General features: G+C 45.2%; 1 protein-coding gene across 2 annotated transcripts in view; it reads left to right on the plus strand.

Moving 5' to 3' along the window:
* The window catches only part of sema6ba (sema domain, transmembrane domain (TM), and cytoplasmic domain, (semaphorin) 6Ba), a 68,423-nt gene that overhangs the window by 38,024 nt on the left and 7,041 nt on the right, over positions 1-23,358 (plus strand). For both annotated transcript variants that reach the window (XM_042062687.1, XM_042062698.1), the window contains exons 6-16: positions 6,502-6,600; positions 9,199-9,289; positions 9,902-10,021; positions 10,900-10,988; positions 11,179-11,396; positions 15,295-15,426; positions 15,894-16,043; positions 16,489-16,668; positions 18,411-18,551; positions 19,161-19,238; positions 20,079-20,137. In XM_042062687.1, coding sequence (XP_041918621.1) covers positions 6,502-6,600; positions 9,199-9,289; positions 9,902-10,021; positions 10,900-10,988; positions 11,179-11,396; positions 15,295-15,426; positions 15,894-16,043; positions 16,489-16,668; positions 18,411-18,551; positions 19,161-19,238; positions 20,079-20,137 — 1,357 coding nt within the window. The remainder of the gene's footprint in view (positions 1-6,501; positions 6,601-9,198; positions 9,290-9,901; positions 10,022-10,899; positions 10,989-11,178; positions 11,397-15,294; positions 15,427-15,893; positions 16,044-16,488; positions 16,669-18,410; positions 18,552-19,160; positions 19,239-20,078; positions 20,138-23,358) is intronic.

Consider the following 23,358-nt stretch of genomic DNA (forward strand, 5'->3'; position numbering starts at 1 on the left):
ATCCCATGTTCTTGCATAGATATATTTTGGTTTGTTTTCTTTGTGTTTCGGGAGTTGCATGCAATTGCATGCTTATCTCCTCAGTGTATGAAGCACAGCAGCGGTTGCTATAGCAACCATAGACTCTGAACAGGACGGCAGATAGCACTTAGGCAAAGTCTTTGGCAAGATCTGAATGTAAACAGATAATACCGTTCAAGTTTTTTTTTAATTTCCTATTTCTTTCAATTCTTTAACTTAAGACATGTAAGAAGTAAGTTTATTCGCTGGGCAACGTACAAACTGACGAGTTACATTAGCCCTAGCACTATGAGCTACGATAAATGTTAGCTAGAATAGCTAGCTTCTAAGTGTGGCAGCTAGTTATTATTTCATGTTCTGATATGACATTCTTAACGTTTTGACTATGTTACAACTGATAAAAGCAAGACAAATAAAGTAACCAAATCACTTTGCAATATTTTAGTCTAGAAATACTTATGGGTGTTAATTTACCATAATGTTAATTACAGTAGCCTAACGTAACGTTATCTCCCCTTGCTGTTACCACCAGTTTTAATAACTTTACATTTGCGATCATGACCCATTTCATCTAACAACACCACTGGCATCTTCTTTGACTATATCAGACCCCAAACAGCAATACATTGAACTACAAAGATGTTATAGTAATGGTGTTCAGTTCATCATAATCTTTATGACATAATGTAATTTGCCGTCCATCTCCCATCTTTTTGCCATCCAGCATTGAGCCATCACGTGACTTAAGTCACTTGTCTGCAAGGGGTGAATAGATAGCTGTTCTCTCAGCCAAAAGTGTTTTCATTCATTTCATGTTCTAGCTTTTAAACATTCTTCAAATAAAACAGAAATTCAGTGAAGTCTTGGGTAATAAGATTATTTTCTGTTATACAGTACATATAAGAGTTATTAGATTAATTCAATGTGTGATTAGATACTAGTTAGTTGTGAACCTCATGCTTCATGCTTACAGCCGGTGGTTGGTTAGTTGGTTGGTTGGGGGGGGGGCATGGCCACCACTTGTGCATAGGGCCCAGAATTTGGTGCTACGCCCCTGCACACACACACACACACACTAGTGTTAATTTTGTCACCTATTTTTAATTTAGTCTTAGTCTTAGTCTTGTGATGAAATGTCCTTTTTAGTCTTTGTCATATTTAGTCATTCAAATATCATTTTTGTTAGTCAAGTTTTAGTCGACTAAAAGTCTCGTCATTTTAGTCTAGTTTTAGTCAAAAGAAAACTAAAGGTATCTTAGTCTTAGTCAGTTTTAGTCAACACATTTTAGTCTTTTTTAAACAAATTATTTCTGATTACCATTTGAGTCAAATAGTGTTTCACACATCTCAATTTTCCAACAATATTGTGTGTCCACAGGGCTACTCGTCTGTTATAATTACTCATTCTGATTTTTTGTCAGTCAGTATGTTTACATGCACAGGTAAGTCGAGCTACAGTTATAGCTCGGCTGGGATTTGACCATAGACAGTAAAAGATTTGACTAGACCACTGTCATATTCGTAGACCAGTGTTTCTCAAAGTGTGGTCCGGGAATCACTGGTGGTCTGCAAGCTATCCCAAGTGGTCCGCGAGCAGACGTGGTAAAATATAATATAGATGAGTTGTTTACAATATTGAACCAACTTGTATGTAAAAACAGTTCTGCAACACTGTCTATGTAAGATATGCCAGTTTAAATCATACAGTATGAATCCACACAATAAGCAAAGTGCAAAGACAATAAGCAAGGTGGTTCAGTGAGTAGGTGTAGACTAATTATAGGCTACTGTTGAAGTAGGTCTAATCTTTTTTTTTTTTTTTAGCTAGGGTTAGTTAAGTGGTCCTGAAACTGAAAAAGTTTGAGAAACACTGACGTAGACCAAAGTATTAATGTTTTACTCCGCCTCGCTAGATGGCGATATGCGCCCAAACACAACACATTCCCCAAACAGACTCTCCATCTTAGCCATAGCTAACTTGCTAGCGAACTTTCCATATTAGCTTACTTGCTAGAAAACTTTGCATCATCAGTCTAACTAGTTAAATAGTTGACATTACATGATGAACATTTTCGTATGGACATTCTGGTGGATGTTAATTTGTATGAGAGAAGCTTCAACTTCTGGGTATGTAGCATTGTGGCATAAAGCTTAGGTAGTTAGTTTGCTAACTCTGGCAGAAATCTCCAGTGTTCTTGTTCCATGTAGTTTCGTGTTGCAGCCACAGGGTTGCAGCAACAGCACGTAGACTAGCCTAGAGGAAAGCTGTTGCGTATGAACTCATTCGGAATATTTTGAAAACGTAACAGCTAGATATTCTGTCTTCTCATTTTGTAGACGAAAATGAAGAGAGATTTTATCTTAGTTTTTATTTCATGCAAAACATTTTAGTCTCGTCTTTTTTCGTCAACAATAATGCATCTTAAGGTAGTCTTAGTCAGTGTTTCAGGACAATACTGCCGTCTCGTCATCGTCTCGTCTTAGTCATGAAAAAAAAAAGTCGTTGACGAACATATTTCCTCTCGTCTCGTCTGACGAAATTAACACTAACACACACACACACACAGACATGGGGCTCTTGTGTGGTGGGGCAGCCTTCCTTGGGGAGAAGCGGAGCGCACACGCACCTAACTGCCCTGTCAGAGGTAGAAATGAAGCTGCCTAGTAGACCGCCAATCCAGTCAGTCAAACCAGCCCTCAACATCTAAACAGACAATCTCAGAGAGCACCAGGCAGCCAACAGTATCCGTCTTCCCATCCGGGCTGTGCCATCTGCCCGGCCGTTGTGCTGAGTCATCGTCCAGTCGGACTGTTAATGGCTCTCTCGCTTAATGAATCCTCTGGCTCAGCTGGGGCTCACACCACCAGCCCAGGCTCGCGGGGTGAGAACAGAAAAAAAAAAAAAACCGATTGCTTCACCGGCGAGGGCACCGGAGCGGCCATCTCATCACGGTCGTAATCGTGCCTGGCGGAGTGATTGCCTCGGCGTCCCTAATGCATCACGACGGGAAGAGGAATTTCCGCGTCTCCCACCCTTCCCATAATGAGCGGCTCCCGGTGCCGACGACGTGTGGCGTGGGGACGAGCCTCCCCCGGCCCCCCGTTTCTCCTACTTGCTCATTAGTATGATGCCCCACTGATGCCCAGGCGCTCCAGACCTGACGGTACTGCAGTAGGCATGGGCGGCATCACAGCTCCCCTTTAGATTTCCCCTGCCACCAGCTGGCTCTTGATTGTTTTTTACTGAGCTGTGGTCACTACCACACGTTGGGCTTTAAATAAAGCCACTTCCACCTGCCTCCCTTTCCAAAAGAAATAGGTGACTCCTGAGTTGTAATAACGTTTTTATAGGCAATTGCAGAGAACAGATGTGTGGGGGAAAAATGGGCATGTTCAGGCCCACTAAGTCCAGTGGGTTCTCTGTGGGTGTGCCAGCCAGCGGAGTGGCGTGCCTCCCCACAGCAGGTGGGGCCAGTGCACTTAATGTGGGATTTCCAGCACTTTATGTCCTCATTGTGCTCACAGGCAGAGAGGTGTTGGGCAACAGTTGCATCATTGGCCTCTTTATTGTGCCCAGCAAACGAGCCAACAGGAGAGGACAGAGTGATGGGCCGCACTTCCTGTCTATGTGTGTGTGTGTGTGTGTGTCTATGTCTTTGTCTGTGTGTCTGAATGTGCGTGTGCATGTGTCTGTGTCTGTGTGTGTGTGTGTGTGTGTGTGTGTGTGTGTGCGTGTGTGTGTGTGTGTGTGTGTGTGTGTGTGTGTGTGTGTTGTGAACCTGTTGAGGGTCACAGATGTGTTTCACTCTTGAGAACATCTGGAGAGTTGTCTCCTCTGTCTCAGTCGTGTGAGCTTGTGAAGGCCCGCGCCAGCTCAGCACTCCACTCCACTCTGCGCTACGCTAGCAGCTCTCCGCTGCCTCTCACTCCGCCAGTGACAAACGTCAACAGCCCTCTGCAACAGCACCGGAATACACCGTCATTTATCCCAACCCTTCAGACAGAACTACCGAGGGGGGGGGGGGGGAATGGTGGCAAAGAAGAAAGGCAAAAAGCTGGTAAAGAGGCAAAGAGAGAGAGAGAGAGAGAGAGAGGCAGAGAGAGAGAGGGAGGCAGAGAGAGAGGGCGAGGGAGGGAGAGAGTGTCGGCAGAGTGGAGGCTGGGAGATGAGATGGAGAGAGAAGAGAGAGGCAGAGAGGGAGAGATGGAGAGAGAAGAGAGAGGCAGGGAGGGAGAGATGGAGAGAAGAGAGAGAAGAGAAGAGAGAGGCAGGGAGTTGAAAGGCTGCGCTGAGTTTGTGCCAGGCCTCACAGGTGGCGCTTTGTCAGGCTTGTGTCAGGATGCCTGCTGCTGGTGCCTGGCAAACACGAGGGACAGAGAGAGGAGGGAGGGAGAGAGAGATGAAGAGAATGAGTGCAGAGCGTGGGGAAAAGGGGTGGAGTCAGCCCTGGGGAGACACACACTTTGAAATCAGGGCAGGAGGTATAGAGAGAATGGTGCTAGAGAGAGAGTGTGTATGTGTGTGTGTGTGTGTGTGTGTGTGAGAGAGAGAGAGAGAGAGTGTGTGTGTGAGAGAGAGAGAGAGAGAGAGAGAGAGAGAGAGAGAGAGAGGATGTAGAGATGTAGGCTTGTTCCTTTGAGCTGAAGCAAACCAAGGCCAGTGAAGGAGTGTAAATGCAGGTGTGGATGAGAAGGACATTTAGAAAGATGTTACTCCTCTGAAATTAAAACATAAATCACCAGCCTGCACTGTGTAAAACTGTTAAAAGGATCTGAGGCATGCGGCAGTCTCTCCACAGATTTTCCTCTCCCTTGGCCCAAAGCTGGAGTGATATAATTCAGCCAGGTGGCTAATCACACATCATTTCTTATCTGTATCTTATGAGTATTACAATAATATTACTGCAGTATTATAGAGAATCATGGCTAAAAACAAGAGATGTTTACCGTTTTGCCAATAACAAAGCCACTGAAGTTCTTTTGTAAATTGGAACCTTTTGCAGCTTTTGATTTTGCTCTCTTTGTAAAATTATTGGTCCTCAGGTTACTATGGTGCTCCAGAATCCTAATTTAGCTCCACTGGGCCACCACTACTAATGACCCTTTTGTACATTGTGCTGTTCAACAATCACACTGAATTGCCTTATTTGAATTGAGAAATAAATCAGCCAATTTGGTTATGTTTGAACTAGCTGACTTATTCCTCTGTTTTGTAAGCCACAATGTCATATATTGATTCATGCTGGAGAGTAGTGGCAAACACAATATAAATTGTGTGTTTATGTGTGTGTATGTTTGTACGTAGTATTTATTCTCCTCTTAGGCTACTTTTTCTTCCCAACAGCCTTCAAGTTAGTACCACAAGTCACTCCCAGTCCCAGTATAACACATAAATGTCATCCTCAAAAAAACACTCTCTCTCTCTCTCTCTCTCTCTCTCTCTCTCTCTAGCTCTCTCTCTCTCTCACACACACATACACACACACAGTTACATTCTCGCTCTCTTTCCTGATGTGGCCCTAGGGAGTGTATTGAGTGTAGCAGCATCTGTATCAACACTCAGCCCCCCTGCCCCAGAGTCCTGCCAGAGAGTTCTGCTGGTGGGGCAGTGCTACAGCCTCAGTATGGATTGACACACTGTAACAAACCAGCATGTGCATTGTGCATAGAAATATGTGGATAGGTTCAGATTTGAAATCTTCAGAGAGCTTTGCTTTTCTTAATATAGACTGCACAATGTAACATATTTATGGCTAACCAAATGAATGTGTAATTGGCAGTACACATGATGGTGCACATAAATCAGCTTACAGTATCTAGTCTCTTGGAACTGATTGAATGACCTTTGCAGTGTAACTTCTACCTGTAGCAGGAACACACTGCCATTCTAGTCACTGTGTTGTCAACATAGCATCCATATCGTAAATGTATCTGCATTTGAAGAGTTTGGTTCCAAAACGCAATAAGCACACTGTGTCGATGCTTTCAGAACCATGGGATCTGATACTTTCCTGCTTCCAGAACCATGGGATCTGATACTTTCCTGCTTTTACTACCTTGGAGAATGATGACAGTGGCGTGGCACAGAATAGATTGTTGATGAAAAGTTTTGAGCTTGAAACCTGAAAAACAAAACTGGAACTGTATACTCCTTAGGACAACTGTTTCTTTCATGTTCAGTGCTCAATTTCCAATAGCCAAGGCACCAGGTGATGGGTGGATTCCCCCTAAAGCCCGTTGTCCTAATAAAATAACAACACTACAGTACCTACCTCCCTCCCTCCCTCCCTCCCTCGCTCCCTCCCTCCCTCACCCGGCCGTCTCTGTGTACAAAATAAATGATGCTGAGGGAGAAAAAAAGGATGTGTTAACCAGAGTAAATATTTACGCCTTCCGCCATGGCCTTCTGTTTCTCTAGCCTTCACTCTTTTAATCAATTCTCTCTCTCTCTCTCTTATTCTCTCCCTCTCTCTTTCCCAGGAGGAATGTCGTAATTATATGAAGGTGCTTCTGAGCCAGTATGGAGGACTGTTTGTATGCGGGACCAATGCCTTCAACCCGCTGTGTGCCAACTACACTGTGAGTATAGAGGAGAGCCTGAACGATGGCTTATTATCACACATTGGCATAGCTGCCCTGAGACACAACCACACTGGCACTATGGCACTGGTTTGGAGGTGTAAGGGACGCAGTGATTCAAATGACAATGATCAGCATTGAAATGGGTCATTGCACCAGAGCTCATCAAATGCCTTTTGGTATGTTGACAATTGTCTTTGCAATTGCACATGTTAGCACATCAGTTCATCATCACAACGCGTTAGCACTTCATCTCCCATGCCAAATTCAGTACATTACACATAACACAAAAAAATCGACCCTTTCTGCCATAACTGGAAAAAATGCTCCCCAGAGCAGCAGAGACAACTGTGTTACTCATAACTCAATGACCTAAAAATGCAAACAGCAGGGCGCATTACTAAAGCAATAGTTTATAGTCTGTGTATCCTCTATTTTTACATGGATGAATGATTTATATAAAATGAATAACAAAATGTTGTAGTGCATATGTAATGCAATGCAATATATGCTGAAATAAATTAGAAATGTTGCATTGTGTTCCATTTCGGTGATATACAATTTTTCTGTAACTATAGACACTGTCATAAAACACACAGGTGCTATTCCTTTGCAGTGCAGTAACATACCATGTGTGTCAGCCTACTTTAGAGCACTGGTGTGTCGGGCCTAATGCTGAGCTGTGAAGCCACAGACTTACTAGGGCAACATTCCCACAGGCCAAGCATCTCAGGGGCTCTTGCATATTGAATGCCTCAACACAATCTTCTACTGATATGTCAAGGCATCCAACTACTATTACTTCAAGGAATGAATTTGTCTTTTGAGTCTGTGTCGCATGGTAGATCCCACAGTTGGTAAAAGTGGTTGCACTCTGAAGTCAGTCTCTCACTGACATCATCATGATTTATAATGAATTATAACTATCAAGCTAATCTTTTTAAAGAAAACTGTTCTTCCTTCATCCTTTTGATGATAGCCAGCCAAAGTGGCCAAATAGCTGGACATGTCCTCATTGTAATCAGTTATGTCTCTTTTCTGCTGTTTAATATTTCTTTATACAGTACTTTTCTGCAGTACTTGAGATTTTGAATAATGCTGTTCAACATTTCTCAACCATGGAAATGTATTGAAGCTGCATTTCATATAGATATGCTGGTGGTGAAGGCTGATTGAGAAAGAAATAAATGAAGTCTGAAACTTGTGGCCATTTAATGCATTTTAAATGAAAGCGCTGAAAACGTATCTTCAATTTATTTAATGTAGTCTGCTCATGTAGTCTGTTCAACACTGTGCCACTGTTGCTGTTAGTGTGAAATAGTGTAAAAAAATGACACCTTCAAAAATTATTTCAAACATACCAAGATGCATGTAAAATAGCTGTTAAAATGGCACATGATTGGAGTTATAGTACAGAATATTTCAAGCATTAGCTCCATATAGTTTAGCATAAAATGCTCCAACTGCCACTAGTCTGGAGCATGTCTGGTTATAAATACCCGTGTTGATTGTCACAGTCACCTATGACATTTCTGTTCCCCATTAATACCTGCAGGTTCATAAGCAGCGTGAGTCAGAGAGAGGTAGTCACTGCTGGCCCCTGTTATTTCATGATTCATTACGCCTTGTCCATATTGTACAAGTATGGCTTCAGCATGTTTTCATGACATGCCATGCAAATCAACAAGAAGCCATACATACTTGTCACACCTGATTATTTTGCCCATCTGGCAGAATAGCTGCTAGATAATGAGACGGGGGGGGGGGTAGTCATCATGAATATGCTCTCCAGAGAGGCCCTTCCAGTGCGTTTAGCAGCACTCTACACGCTGGATGCTGTCTGTCGAGGCAGCCTTTGATTGCCTTTACCTGAGCTGCTTTTAAGTGCCTTTCCAGAGAGAGTTGATTCATCTTGTCTTCAAAGGGCCGCTGATTACAAATGACTCCGGTGTACTTGAGTGGGAGAGTAGTTTGAGTTAAGTATGAGTTGTATAATATTACAGTAGTTTTGTATTGTTGTTGAACACACGTGGAGGTGCCACATCTTTCAGGGTGACTTCAAACTTTACTTGACATATAAAAAGAGGAATATACTATACATACATTATATAGTCTTTTCAAAGCTTTGGGAAAGCCATAATGGCCATACGAGTAGGCCTATCATGCTGCTAAAAACACAAGGACTAGTAGCGACTGCTTTAATGCCATGGCTTCATATTTCATATTTCATGTATCCAAGTTTAGTATTATGTCATCATCAATAGTATGGGTCCATCCACTAGGGGAGGTCCATCCATTTCATAGCAATGCTGAGTCCAACAGCGTTCTGTGGATGCCTACTGTGGCTTTATTAGGACTTATCTGAAGGATGCACAAACGGGTGTCTGTATTCACAAACCAACAACCAGGGGAGTACAAGATGCCACCGATGCCGAGAGGCCAACATGAAACATTTTCAACTAATGTCTGTGTCTATGTTTGTTTATGTGTGTGTATATGTGTGTTTGAATTATCTGACATGGTTATACTGTATGTGTTTGCCATCTCCTCTGTGTGTGTGTGTGTGTGTGTGTGTGTGTGTGTGTGTGCGTGCGCCAGAGGGACACGCTGGAGCTGGTGGGAGAGCCCATTAGTGGGATGGCACGCTGCCCGTATGACCCCAAACATGCCAACGTGGCTCTGTTCGCAGGTAAACAACACACACTCCACCCCCACATAACACAACACAACACAACACAGCCCTGTCTTCACTCATGCCTCAGAGGTAAACAACACACACTCCACCCCCACACAACACAACACAACACAACACAGCCCTGTCACATGCCTCAGAGAGATCACATCACACTGGTGTGATGGCCGTACCTGAGAAAGCACAGCAAAATATACATAAGGATCTATGATCTAAATATGCCTAAACCTATGCCATCAGCTTATTTGTTTATTTTTTTTCTGCATTGATTTCTGCACATTTCTGTTTGCAGTAATTGCATGTCATGTAAACCTTTGAAGTGACAAACAGTGTTTAAAGGGTTTGTTTTGTTTCGCTGATGTTGAAAAGGAATCCCTTAATCTCTGAAATAGTGTCATGACATCAAAACAGCGAAACAGTTCTCTACAGTTCACACTGAAGTCACAGTGTGAAGTTCTTTAAAAAAGTGAACTTAGTACTGAGAAGTGTCAAAAATCTAATAGGGAAAAACAAATGTGTTAATGCATGTTTCTCTCTCTCTCTCTCTCTCTCTCTCTCTCTCTCTCTCTCTCTTTGTCTCTCTGTCTCTCTCTCGGTCATTCCCCTTAGAGGGGAACCTCTTCACTGGCACAGTGACAGATTTTTTGGCCATCGATGCGGTGATCTACCGCAGTCTGGGGGACAGCCCGGCCCTGCGCACCGTCAAGCACGACTCCAAGTGGTTCAGAGGTGCGCACCACTTCTGCGTGCTCAGGGCTGAGCCATGCACAGTGTGGATTTGTGTCATTTATTAATGAACATCTCTATTGTTGTTTTTTGTTGTTGACTGAGGTGTGTTGAGTTCGACACGAGGAATGATCTGAAACCTTAACCTGAGAGCCTTAAAGATGTTATTACACCCATGGGATTCAATGTCAGCTAATAACTGTAATCTAAGACTGTCCTCTGTAGAGGTAGCTATGGTGGTGGTGGGTTGGAGGTTTCCTGAGGTCTTCTTCTCTAGTCTGAGACTTGTGCTGGGTTCATTGCTTTTCAGGGGAGCCAAAGCTAGGTCAGCCTGACTCAATTTAAATGGGCCTGTTACTGTTACAGTTGATCCGTGAAGTGTGCAGTCAGATTTAGCGGTCGTTGCAAAGTGTGCATGCTGTATGTGTGTGTGTGTGTGTGTGTGTGTGTGTGTGTGCATGTGTTTGTGTTTCAGTTTGTGTGTGTGTGTGTGTGTGTTTGCGTGTGAGTCATTGACATTGTATTCATGTGAACAAGAGTGTGTGTAGTTGTCTCTGTAATTGTTTGGCTGCAGCACAGTGGTTTAGCAGCATTCCTTAGAGGGTCCTGGCTGCTGTCTGTCTTGAGCTGGCTGAGTCGGTTCTGGATTGTGTACATGAATGAGTACACGTTCTGCAGAATTTCACTGCCAATCATTTGTCCATCTGCTGTGTATGGTGTATGTAGGCATATCTGTCCTGTGTGTGTGTGTGTGTGTGTGTGTGTGTGTGTGTGTGTGTGTGTGTGTGTGTGTGTGTAATATCTGAGTATTGTACTGTATAGGTGTATGTATACTGTACTTGGCATGTCATGAAGCATATATGCTCTTTTTCATCTTGCAGAGCCCTATTTTGTGAGTGCAGTAGAGTGGGGTCCCCACATCTACTTCTTCTTCAGGGAAATGGCCATGGAGTTTAACTACCTGGAGAAGGTGAGAGCCACACTCTCACACTCACACACTCACACACTCTCTCCGTGGAATTACTGCTCGAGTGCAAAATATGTGATGCAGCTGCTTCTAAAAACTCCATTTGTATCCCTTTTGTGTGAGTGTGTGTGTGTGTGTGTGTGTGTGTGTGTGTGTGTTTGTGCAACGTGTGGCTGTGCACATCTGCGTGCAGGTGATGGTGTCGCGGGTGGCTCGTGTGTGTAAGGGGGACCTGGGTGGCTCCCAGCGCGTGCTGGAGAAACAGTGGACGTCTTTCCTCAAGGCGCGGCTCAACTGCTCCATCCCTGGGGACTCACACTTCTACTTCAACCTGCTGCAGGCCACCAGCCCCATCCTAAACCTGAACGGACGCGACGTCATCCTGGGGGTCTTTTCCACCCCCGCCAACAGGTGAGACACACAGAGAGAGAGAGAGAGAGAGAGAGAGAGAGAGAGAGAGAGAGAGACAGAGAAATGCCCAAACTCTCTCACAGGCAACTCATACAGACAAATATGTAAGTGAGCAAGATGAGAGATAGCTGTAATTACAGTTTGGTTGAAAATGTGTGTGTGTGTGTGTGTGTGTGTGTATGTGTGTGTGTTAATACCTTTGAAGGGCACCTGAGTCAGAGATACTGAGCTCTATTTTACAGTAGCAGACTTGTGTAGCAAAGTTTTCTTAATGTTCTGTAAAACTGTGTGTGTGTGTGTGTGTGTGTGTGTGTGTGTGTGTGTGTGTGTGTGTGTGTGTACGCGGCAGAGTGGTCAGGTGGCAGGTGCAGGGTGTGAAATGCAGTGTGTTGGTGTGTTGCACCATGCAAACAATGCAGATAAGACCTTAATGTGTTTGCAATAAGTTGCTGATGCAAATGAAACTGGGAAATTTATGTCAGGAGAGGGCAGCCCCTGTAAATGCCAGCAATAATAATATCCCTCACAATAAGTGGGAGAGCAAAAGAGAGAGAGGAGGGTGTGTGTGTGTGTGTGTGTGTGTGTGTGTGTGTGTGTGTGTGTGTGTGTGTGTGTGTGTGTGTGTGTGTGTGTGTGTGTGTGTGTGTAAGAGAAAGAGAGGGAGGAGGAGAGAGAGTAAGAGAGAGAGTGTGTGAGTAAGAAAGCGTATATGACAGTGAAAACCACTGACAGGGTATCACTCAAGGACAGTGCAGAACTCCTCTGGATCTGCCAGATTTATGCCCATTTAATCATCTCGAGTCTATCATTGTGTCTGCACCCAAGGGTAATATTAAGTGAAGGAGAGGCTACGATGTCGCCACAAAATGGAGTCCACCACCATCGGGAGCCATAAGACAGATCAGTGTCCTACTGTAGAGCTGTCAGGAAACCTGCAGCCATCTTGTGCCTGTGTAAGATTAATGTTTCAAATAAGAATACACTACAGTCTAGGTGCATTACAACTTCCCCAGAAAACCCAGAGGAGTCGTTGTTCTGGGCTTAGAACAGAATAAAGCCTACTGTTAGACAAATGCTCCACAGTAGCAGTGGAGCAGCCACCTTTTAGCAGGACCTTAAGAGATAGCTGGGAGGCGCTGAACAGTAGGCAGAGAATGGCTGGATTATTACAGAAAGCCCTCGGGAAGATAAATGTTTTGTACTGAGAGGAGTCCGACGTCTGTTTATTCGAAAAGAGGCATAAGCGTGTGGGCTAATAATAAATGGAATCAGCTTAAGTGGATAGTGGAGTCCGGGCTGCCTCACTCGCTCATACTCTCTCCATGAATACATAGAATCCATACAGCAGTCCACACTCCTCTTTCTCAGTATCCATCTCAATGAGTCTGTCAATACGGCAGGGAGAGATAGAATGAGCGAGAAAGATAGACCCGAATATGTATCAGATCATGTTTTATGCATTTAATGTACCTTAGTGAAATATATATTTTAAGTATTATTGATGTCTTACGTGCGATTGGCCTCCTGCTTTTGGTTTTTAATGTAGATTAGCTCAGTTCACCACTTTTTTGTTTTCTGCTCAGTTCTCTCTCTCTCTCTCTCTCTCTCTCTCTCTCTCTGTTCTCTCTCTCTCTGTTCTCTCTCTCTCTCTCTCTCTCTCTGTTTTTCACTCTCACTTTACCCGCTCCAGAAAACTCTCTTTGACTCCCCCCTCGTTTGAGTCTGTTTTTGGCTGTGGCACCTTGTGCCCATTGGAGCGTGGCACTACGTGGGCGCCATGCCAACTGGTAATTAATGTGAGTGGCTGCAGGTGATCAGGGGCGAGCGTGCCAGACGGACCCAGCGGATAGAGGGATGACGAAAGGGAAGAAAGGGGAGAGGAAGGGGAGGGGAGCAGAAACGACAACAACAGACTCCAAAATTATGCCCCTTGCCCTCAATGAGCCGGGGAGTTATCAATAACGCGAATGAATAGAGAGCATGCAGCGTGCTGTCTCTTGTCTTGCCATGCATCCCTGTCATGTCATTTGAAGGCCGGTGATTTATAACCAGTCATTGTTCTCCTTTTATGTTCTACATTGTGCTCAGTGCAGCTGCACTCCGTAAACCAGGTGTGCAAACACTTGTCTGCAAACAACTGTTTTTCCAGCTTTCCCCAATAACTCACTCTGATCTGCCACATGAGTTAAGAAATGGGCCGACAGACGTAATTATGACAAATCTGAGGAATCACGAGTATTGTTTCAAATGGGCTTACCAGGAGCCTGCATATTAGAAGATTCTCTCCAGAGAGACATTTCAATTAAGCAAGCAGAAATCTGTAAACACCACTGAGAGAGGGACAGAAAGAGAGCATCTGAGAGAGAGCTAGAGGGGAGAGAGAGGGAGGGAGGGAGGGATGGAGGGAAAGAGAGAGGGAGAGAGGAGGAAAGAGAGAGAGCTTTAGCGTGTAATCCCCCAAATCCCTCTCACCCACCCATTCTTCGCCATTAAAAACCTGTCATTGCCTGCTCTGAATGCGCCCGCTGTGGTCTGGCAGTCCAATCTGTGTGTGCAGCTCGGAGAGCCTGGAGGCCCTGGCTGTCCTCCAGATCACACCACATACTCGCCACCAGGCCCGTGGCTACATACTGCCCCTGCCACCGAACAGAGCCAGGCCGTCTCGGGGGTGGCACACCTGGGGGGAGGCCGGGTAATGAGGCCTCTGGTGCTGAGACGCTCGGCTACCCAAGGAGCCCAAGAGCATCTGGTCAGCGGAATCAGGGGCTGGTAGAACTGGGCCAGAGCTAAGTCCCTCTAGACGAGGGATTTCAGCATTGGTCTCCTTGTGACCCATTTATGCAAGTTAAATGGACTTTGTGTGTGTGCTGTGGTGGGTGATGCAGACCGCTGGAGCTGTTAGGTCTGTGTTGGTGGAGCAGGGTGGACGTGCTGTGAGAGGGAACAAGATCTGGCATGACAGCCTGTGGATAGCGAAGGCAGGAGGGTGCAGCCGGACAAGGAGTCCGGTGACAGGCGCCCACAGCGGCCCTCTGCTCTATCTCCTCCGCCGCCTCTCCAGCTGAAGGACCACTCGCCTCTGAGACCCCAGGATGAGAAGCATCATATCCCCGAGCAGCTGCTCCAGAGAGACAGGGGGAGAGACACATGACCTTTCCCCGCTGTCAGGCAGAGGGGATTGGGGTTGGCTGTCAGAGACCCTGCCTCTCTGGGGATGCAGGGCAGCACAATAGGCAGGCGTCTGGCTTATCAGAAGAGGCTGGCAGGAGATGTGATGGGTTTTGGTGGAAGGCAATTTCTGGCTGAGATGAGACTGCTAAAGGCTTCTGAGGGACGATTAAATGCCAAAGTGCCATTTTATTAATGCGCTTCTCAGTCAAATGTTTGCGAATTGTTAGCAAATGGCCCACATGTAATTGATGATGAGAATGATTGCAAAATGTGTCAAGAGACATAATTGCTGAATTATTATTCCAGTCAAGACACAGTGCACAGTGGTGCATGAGGTACTTTCTAGTCAGTTGACAATGTTTATAAATTGTTTATTTTCATATTCATCATTTATACATTTTAATTCATAATAATTCAAATAAATTACATACTTTAATAGTTTCAAATCTTTGACTTAGTGACTTTCATGTAAAATGATTTCATATTTCACCTAACACACCTGTGTGTGTGTGTGTGTGTGTGTGTGCGTGCGTGTGTGCGTGTGTGTTTATGTGTGTGTGTGTGTGTGTGTGTGTGTGTGTGTGTGTGTGTGCGCGTGTGTCTGTGTGTGTGTGTGTGCGTGCATGTGTGTGTGTGCGTGCATGTGTGTGTGTGTGTGCAGTGTAGCGTTGCTATTGCTACAGCCCTTGGTTCTGACGGTGGCTGTTTGTTGTCGCGTCCCCCGCAGCATCCCTGGCTCAGCCGTGTGTGCTTTCGACATGCAGCAGCTGGCGCGGGTGTTTGAGGGGAGATTCAAGGAGCAGAAGTCCCCCGAATCCATTTGGACACCTGTCCCTGATGAGCTGGTCCCCAAACCAAGGTACACACAGACTGTTGTTCCCCCAAAGCATGTACCATCAGCCCATACACAGATTGCAGATCTCCACCATCCTGTCAAATTCACTTGTGTTTTTTTGTTATCTTTCGGTATCTGGGAGTTTCCAGTTCTATTTGGTAATTCTTCCCATGCAGAACATGTATTTGTAGTCTTATTAAGTTCCTTAAAAGAGATCATTTAGGCTTGGACAAGGGCAGTTAAACCAAAAGCCTCAGTTTTGGAGTTGTCTCTTTTTAAAATTCAAGCTAATTAACTGACTAATACCTATTTTGTCCAAATATCAATATCTGTTTCTCAAGGAGCCAGACCAGTGGTGTTCAGCTGTCATAGCCATATCCATGAGGTTTACTGTGGGAGATTAGAGGGATGCTGTTTATCCTGTAGTCAAATGGCATTAGCTCAGTAGATTTCATCTGAGGCCCATGGGTGTTGTTGTGTGTGCTCCACAGGCCTGGTGGATGTGCTGTCCAGGGCTCCAGGTTCAGCTCCTCCAACACGTTCCCTGATGAGGTGCTGACCTTCATTAAGACCCACCCCCTCATGGATGAGGCCATCCCCCTGTTAGGCCACAGGCCCTGGATCGTTAAGACCATGGTCAGGTAAGATCTTTTCATCTCTGGCTTTAGACGGGTCTTTAACTGCCTAAACCACAGGATACATCAATAAACATGCAAAAACAATCCCTTCACCAGGCAAACACCAGCAGCCACCATATGAAAAAGAGCCTGTCCTCTCTAATTGGCAGTCACACTGTTTTAAGAGATTTACTAGGCATTGTTAAATTCCTTTTATACATAAAAGCTCAGGCCACTGCTGCAGTCTAATGTAATCCCTTCACTACACACAGCCATAGAATGAAAAAGGACCCTGTCTGAGTCATTGCTAGTCATTGTGTTTATAAAGTTTGACTTGGTGGTATTATATTCCAGCCCATAATTGCACCTCTGTATCAAAGGGGAAACGTCTTTGGTCTTCTGTGATCCCCGCTGCATGTGTGAGCCCTGAGTTGGTCCATCGCTGAGGCTTCTTAATGTTTGTTTGCAGGTATCAGCTCAACACCATGGTGGTCGACACAGAGGCCGGGCCACACAAAAACCGGACTGTGGTGTTCCTCGGCTCCACAAGGGGAACAGTTCTCAAGTTCTTAATAGTTCCTAACAAGGACAGTCCTGGGTCCAACGGCAACATCTTCCTCGAGGAGCTGGAGGGTTATAACCCAGACAGGTGAGGAGTTGCTTAGAGAATCTCCAAAATGGCACTATACTGCATTAAGGAATAGCAAGAGATGTTGCTTTATAGGTCTAAACAGTGTTTTCTCAAGGTCAATGTTCCATGTTATTATTTGTGGTGGTTTGTGGTTGTGAGTGGTATTTGAGAATTACTTTTATATCACATCCAACAAACTCTTGTCTAAATTGTGTTTCATTAAGATGATTGATTTAAAGTGAAACACATTTTATATTTGGGATGAATTTGTTAAGGTCTGGATCCTCGCCTTTCTTATTCCATTACCATGATACTCCAGGACTACTTAATGGGTGTTTGCAAAGCAACAATAAAAAAAAAAACTTTATCCAACTGTTTGACCTTAAAAGGGGCAATATAAAGAATTAATTTTCTGCTGTATTGAGACTGCCGACCTTTGGGAACAATTTGCATCCATTTTCGATGAATTGGAGTCAAAAGCCAAAACACCTTACCCTGCCAATGCTAGCGTGGATGCCAAAGTACCGAGCCAGTTTAAATAAACTACATGGAAAGAGTGTCAGTTATTTTTGGAATGATCTAGATAAATAGTCTTACACCAAAGTTTCAATTGATCTTTAGGTTCAATGAATGTCACTGTCTCTGTGCAAGGAAAGCAATGCATTATTTAGGACCTCCATTTTGTTGCGGTTGCCCCCATACAGAAACACTCACATACTTCTGTGTCCAGACCCATAAGCGAAGATTGATTGCGCATACTAAAACAATCCAAGCAGTCTGTTTGAAAGGGATACTGATGAACAAGGCTGATGAAATCAAAGGGCCCAAGCTGGTAGTCAAAGTGAAAAAGAAAACGGACAAACCGCAGTAGCAAGATATGAGGCAGTGTTGTTGGGCCTTGCGGCTCACATCAAAGAGCTTTTCGCCTCTCTCTTAAACGGAGATCAAACCTCAGACGGAGGCAGGGCGGTGAACACGCGTGGCAGTGCCCCGTGACTGCCCCACTGAGGTTCACCACACGATCACACGACTCTAAACAGAACTTAATCAGCACTGGCAGGTGTTTGTGCACCACTTTACGTCAGTGACTTTTACACTGGAAAGTTGTGAGCAAAGTGCTGCCTCTGTTAATCAGGACTCGGTGGGCAGCCCCGTCATGCCAGCCAGCAGCCGCACAACAATAGCAAGCCCTCGCTAACAATCACAGTGATTTTGCTTCCTGATTGCGTCAAATGTTTTGCATATGTGTAATTTTAGCATGCGATGTGGGAAGCTTAATGCGTGATGCCTGCCATAATCAAGAATCTCAGCTGAAGTTAATTCAGGGAAAGATCATGTTCTATTCACAGCATAAGTAACATGTTCCTTAAGAAATCAACTGCTTTTCATAGGAAAAGCCACATACTATAGCCTATATCAAACTAGGGTTCTGACTATTCTGAGTTCTGACTATTTGTCTTCCTTCCCAGGGATATTGTTCAGTGTTGTGCAATGCAAGCAATGTCTTTTTTGTCTATTTGTAAAATTTCCTTGTCAATGTTGAATGCTGTGAAAGCTGACAGAAAAATGTTACATTTTCTAAATGCAGGCAGAATTCTGTGGTTGTCCATTATGTGTACTAATCATCATCATGAATCATCTTCTTGCCGTCTTCTCTCTCTCTCTCTCTCTCTCTCTCTCTCTCTCTTTCCCTCTCTCTCTCTCTCTTTCTCTTTCCCTTTCCCTCCCTCTCTCTCTCTCTCTGTCTCTCTCTGTGTCAGGTGTGGGGGGGACTCTGTGCAGGCGCGTCAGCCCCTGTCTCTGACCCTGGACCAGTCCAGCCACACGCTCCTCTTGGCCTTCCAGTCCTGCCTGGTGCGGCTACCTGTGGCCCGCTGCCACCTGCACTCCCGCTGCATGAAGTGAGTCCTCACACTCACACACTGTCTGATACGCACACACGCGCGCACACACACACACACACACACACACACACACACACACACACACGCATGTTTAGCATCTTTTGACCAGCCATTCATATTCCCCTCAGTGGTTTGTGTCCTCCCACGTTTTGGTATAGCTCATTCACATACATGTATTCATATGCATTATGTACGATCATTCACAGATGGCCCTCACATGAGCGCACAAACAGGAAGCACACCATTGTTCAGGACCACACATGTGCAGTGACCCACACACGTTAGCTCGTGTCCAGCTGTTCCATTAGTCAGACTTGAGTAGAGTAATTAAAGTTGTGAAGCTCCACACTGGGCCAGGTCACAGTCTGCACTCTCCTCAGACACCAACCTCTCACTCTGGCCTCCGGTCACTGCACGCACTGTGTGCGTGTGTGTGTGTGTGTGTGTGTGTGTGTGTGTGTGTGTGTCTGTAATTACCCAGCTCACTGAAACTGGATTCGGAAATTGTTGCCTAAATAAATGTGTGTGCATACATGTGTGTGTGTGTGTGTGTGTGTGTGTTTCTCTGTGTGTGTGTGTTTCTGTATGTGTATGTGCCCTGTACAGAAACTGCATCGCCTCTAGGGACCCATATTGCGGCTGGACCCGAGGAAGCACTTGCTCTCTGCTCCGACCAGGAACACGGTGAGGCTCCACACACTCTCTCTCCCACTGGACACATGGGTCAAGGTGTCCATCTCTTAAAACTAGAGCTCTCCAATCTGTGATGCCATGCTAAACTGACTTTGACACAGAAAGACTTGACATAGACTTTACGTTAAGGAATGCATCTAGGGACAAAGCGAATGAATCTCCGCTGTGTGTGTGTGTGAATCTCTGCGGTAGGTTGAGGCAACAAGTGATTAGTAAGATTTTCTTAAAGGCTAATCTTAATAGTGTAAAAAATGTTTCTTTTACTGTCTATGGAGCGGCTAATGAGCAGCTCTGAGAGCAGTTGGGCCAGGAAAAAGAATTATCAGTGCATTATTGCATAATAACCTAACCGGATAGAAAAGTATTTTTCTCCAATGCCTGAAGATTCCAAATTTGTTAAGAATCGTTATTCCACGGCTCTTCCTAATGCTGAAGAATGCTCCATTCACTTGAATGGGCCTTCCCAACGTTCGGTGGTCTGCTAATTCTCAATAACAGACCGTTGCTAAGTATAACAGACCGCTGTTAAGGAAAATGTTTTTTGTGATTCTATTTCACGTCTTTCATATCACTACGCAAGGACTGGAACTTCATTCAAAAGTGAAAGCGGACGGTTGATCAGCTGTGTTCTAAAGAATGTTTGATTCAAGTTCAGCGTGTGCTGTTGCGAACTATTTGTTTCTCAGCAAAAGCCACGATGAAATGGTAACAAATAGGCTATAGCCTAGGCTATGTAGGCTAAAGAGTCATATCGTGACGTATCTGGTGTTACATGTTTAGTGGCCTGTAACAATGTAATAATGTAATCTATATCTGGTGTTGTGTGTGCAGCTTGCCCTTTGAGCAGGATGTGGAGACTGGCAACACCACCTATCTTGGAGACTGCGATGGTGAGACAACCACACACATACACACACACACACACACACACACACACACACACACACATATGATGATGATTACAGCTCCACACTATCCATCCTCTTTCCTCCTGTTTGAGAGGTTTTGATAATAAGATTTATTTCAGTGCTTGAGCATGTGATGTAAAAATAAGGCCTCTGCACAGATACAGCCTCACAAGTGTGATGACACATTCCATAGGCAGAAATGCACACACACACACACACACACACACACACACACACACACACACACACACACACACAGAAACACACACACAGAAATACACACACACAAAGGCATCACTCTGCTCATTCTGAGGTCCAAGTTCTCTCACCTTTCCGCATTGAGAGGAGGGTTCACCATCAGAGCCCATTCAAGCGAGAACATCCACTTTCCCCTGAAAGGGCCTGTCTCCAGCACACAGCCAGACATGAATGGACAGCCCTAAATGTGCACTTTCTCTTTCCCTCCCTCTCTCATGTATTCCCTTTCTCTTCACCTCCCTCTGGCTCTGCCTCTCTGTTTATTTCTCACTTCCAGCCTCCCTGCTCCTCCACTTTACATGTCTTTGAATAAGTGGAAAAGTGGTACTCTTACTTACAGACTTATACACGCACGCACACACGCTCGCCACAGCCACACGTGGTCATTTTACTCTGGACACTTTCACATAAGGGTAAGGGTCCTCATGACCGCATGGGGGCCTGAGAACAATAATGTGCAGAAGTAGTTCATTTTATAGAGGCAGATACACTCTTACACAGATACCTTTGTCACACATCCAGTGACCCACTGCTGAGGCTGGCTGCCTAGCCTTTGAATCAATGGGGTCCTCTTTCTCCCTCTCTCTCTCTCTTTCTCTCACTCTCTCTCTTTCTTTCTCTACCTCTCTCTCTCTGTCAGTGTATTTTTCTCTCTCTCTCTCTCTCTCTCTCTCTCTCTCTCTCTCTCACTGGCTCACACTCCTGCTGTTGGAACCTTTGCCAGGTCTCTCCAGTTCCCAGCACCGTGAGCAGCCCCATCCTTGGCTCAGGGGGTCTTGCCGGCCTGTCAGCCCAGGGATGGTGCCCTTGGGCTGACTGACGGCCGTCCATGGGACACCCACGCTCATGCAGCGTTGCCATAACTACAGACAGTTCAGCCCAGAGGGCGAGATGGAGAGGGCCCAGAATCAGAGGGATGGACAGTTCAGGGGCACAGGCCCAAGGCATTAACCCAGCTTTGTTCCATCAATTATACAGCCACATACAATAGAGAGAGCGGAACGCTGTCATAATTTCTCAATCTCCCATCAAGCGATTAACAGACGATTAGCAAACACCTCAATCAATCTCACTGGGGATGAGTGCAGTGAGTTGATGCCTCATCCGGAAGGCTAAAAGCCTGATTTAATGGGGGCGTTCACATAATTTAGTGTCACGTTTTGTTGCCACACCAGTAGATGTTACACAGCTGATTTTAAACCAGCTGTGTAACATCTACCATAGCATCAACTAAAGTCTGCCGCGGAAATGAGCTTTTCGCCAATGGAACATGTGACGTGATCCGTTCCATCAGCTCCATGTGCAGTCAGCAGCACCAGCTCTCGTGCAGTTTACATCCGTCTCAGTGCCCATCAAAGAGAGTCAGATCGCTGAAGTCTTAACGCTCATAATTCAATTATATTCATCTGCATGCGAAGGCCGCTTTGAGACCGTGGTTGCTCCCTGTCACTCCCATCAGCCCCTGTCATCTCTTAATGGACTAAAACATGTGGCAGTTCAGCATGAGGATCAGAACCAGCTTGACTAGACGAGTGGTTGGGAAGGAGTTGGGGGGAAAAAACAAAGAGCGAATGTACAAAAATAACAAAAGCTTGTTATGCAAAGCCGTGGACACAAAGCTTTGGGTTTTGGCACGGCATGAGAGGGAAGATCTAAGAAGTGACTCTTTTCAGTCATTGTTGTGGTTTCAGATGAGTGGATTGGCAAATCACTTGAGGGGGCTCTGGAACCCTGGAACAGAGAGACTCGCACTCTAGTCCCAGTGCTGCGGCTGTGAAAGCTCTTGAGCGCAGTAGCGCTGACATAAGTCACTACTCATGTTGGGTGCAGATGGGTCCAATTACGCCCTTCTGGAGATCAGCGCTCGTGCAAAGGAGAGTTTCAGCAGCCTGATTTACTATTAGTAATCACAAAAATAAAAAAGCTGGACAACCTCATGTCGGGGTGGAAACAGTGAACAGAGGACTAGCTGCTGCTCCTGCCCTCATGTCCCATTTTCAACTGCTGAGTCTGACACGGGGCCCAGGAGAGTCGCTTGGAAGAATTGGAGAGATGTTTGTTTTCCTTGTCCCCGTTTCTGTAACGATCTGCTGAGTGTCTTTAAAAATTGATAGCTATGGCACAGCAAGGCAGAGGCGCAGTTGAGAGAGAGAGAGAGAGAGAGAGAGAGAGAGAGAGAGAGAGAGAGAGAGAGAGAGAGAGAGAGAGAGATGAGCTCAGGGACGACTACAAATAAAGCATGAAAACTGCAAATGACCTGTCTGGAGAATAATGAGAAGCAGTTCTAGCCCTACTATCACTAAGATCAGTCAGTGGTGAAGTCATGATGAAATTGATTGCATAGAAAAAAAAGGATGGATGGATGGTTGGCTGTATGGATGGATCAACTGGAAAATTCTGCAGTAGTGGAGAGATTAACATTTCCAATAAGCCTTTGCTCACTGCAGAGCACTTCACATATCTATGATGATTCATAATAACCAGAAATAGTAAAGAAAATGAGGTTCATTGCCATCATTAATCTGATTATATGCAAAGCCTCTGTGCTTTTTAGATACTGCAGACTCTAGATGACCTACCTGGATGGAAGTGCAGTAGTGAGAGACTAAATGAATGTTTGGGGTTTTGCAGAGACCACTGAGATGATATCAAACCCAGCGATGGAGTTGATCTGTTCCTCTCCTCAGTGCTGTCTCTCTGGGTGCCCCAGGTCTCCCTGCACCCACAGCACTTCAAAGACCTCTCCTCACTTCAAAGACTTTTTCCACTCCACTTTCTGGGGCTCTTAAAGTCTGCTCTACTCTGACCATGTTTGAACAGAGTGTGTGTGTGCGTTCGTGTGCGTGTGTGTGTGTGTGTCGAAACAAGTACCAAATTCAGTCCTAGTACCATCCTCAGTGTCCTTCTAAAGAAGATTTAAAGCAACACAGTGTAGTTCTTTTACC

Source organism: Alosa sapidissima, chromosome 1, assembly GCF_018492685.1.
Source record: "Alosa sapidissima isolate fAloSap1 chromosome 1, fAloSap1.pri, whole genome shotgun sequence".
Taxonomy (NCBI): Eukaryota; Metazoa; Chordata; class Actinopteri; order Clupeiformes; family Clupeidae; genus Alosa; species Alosa sapidissima.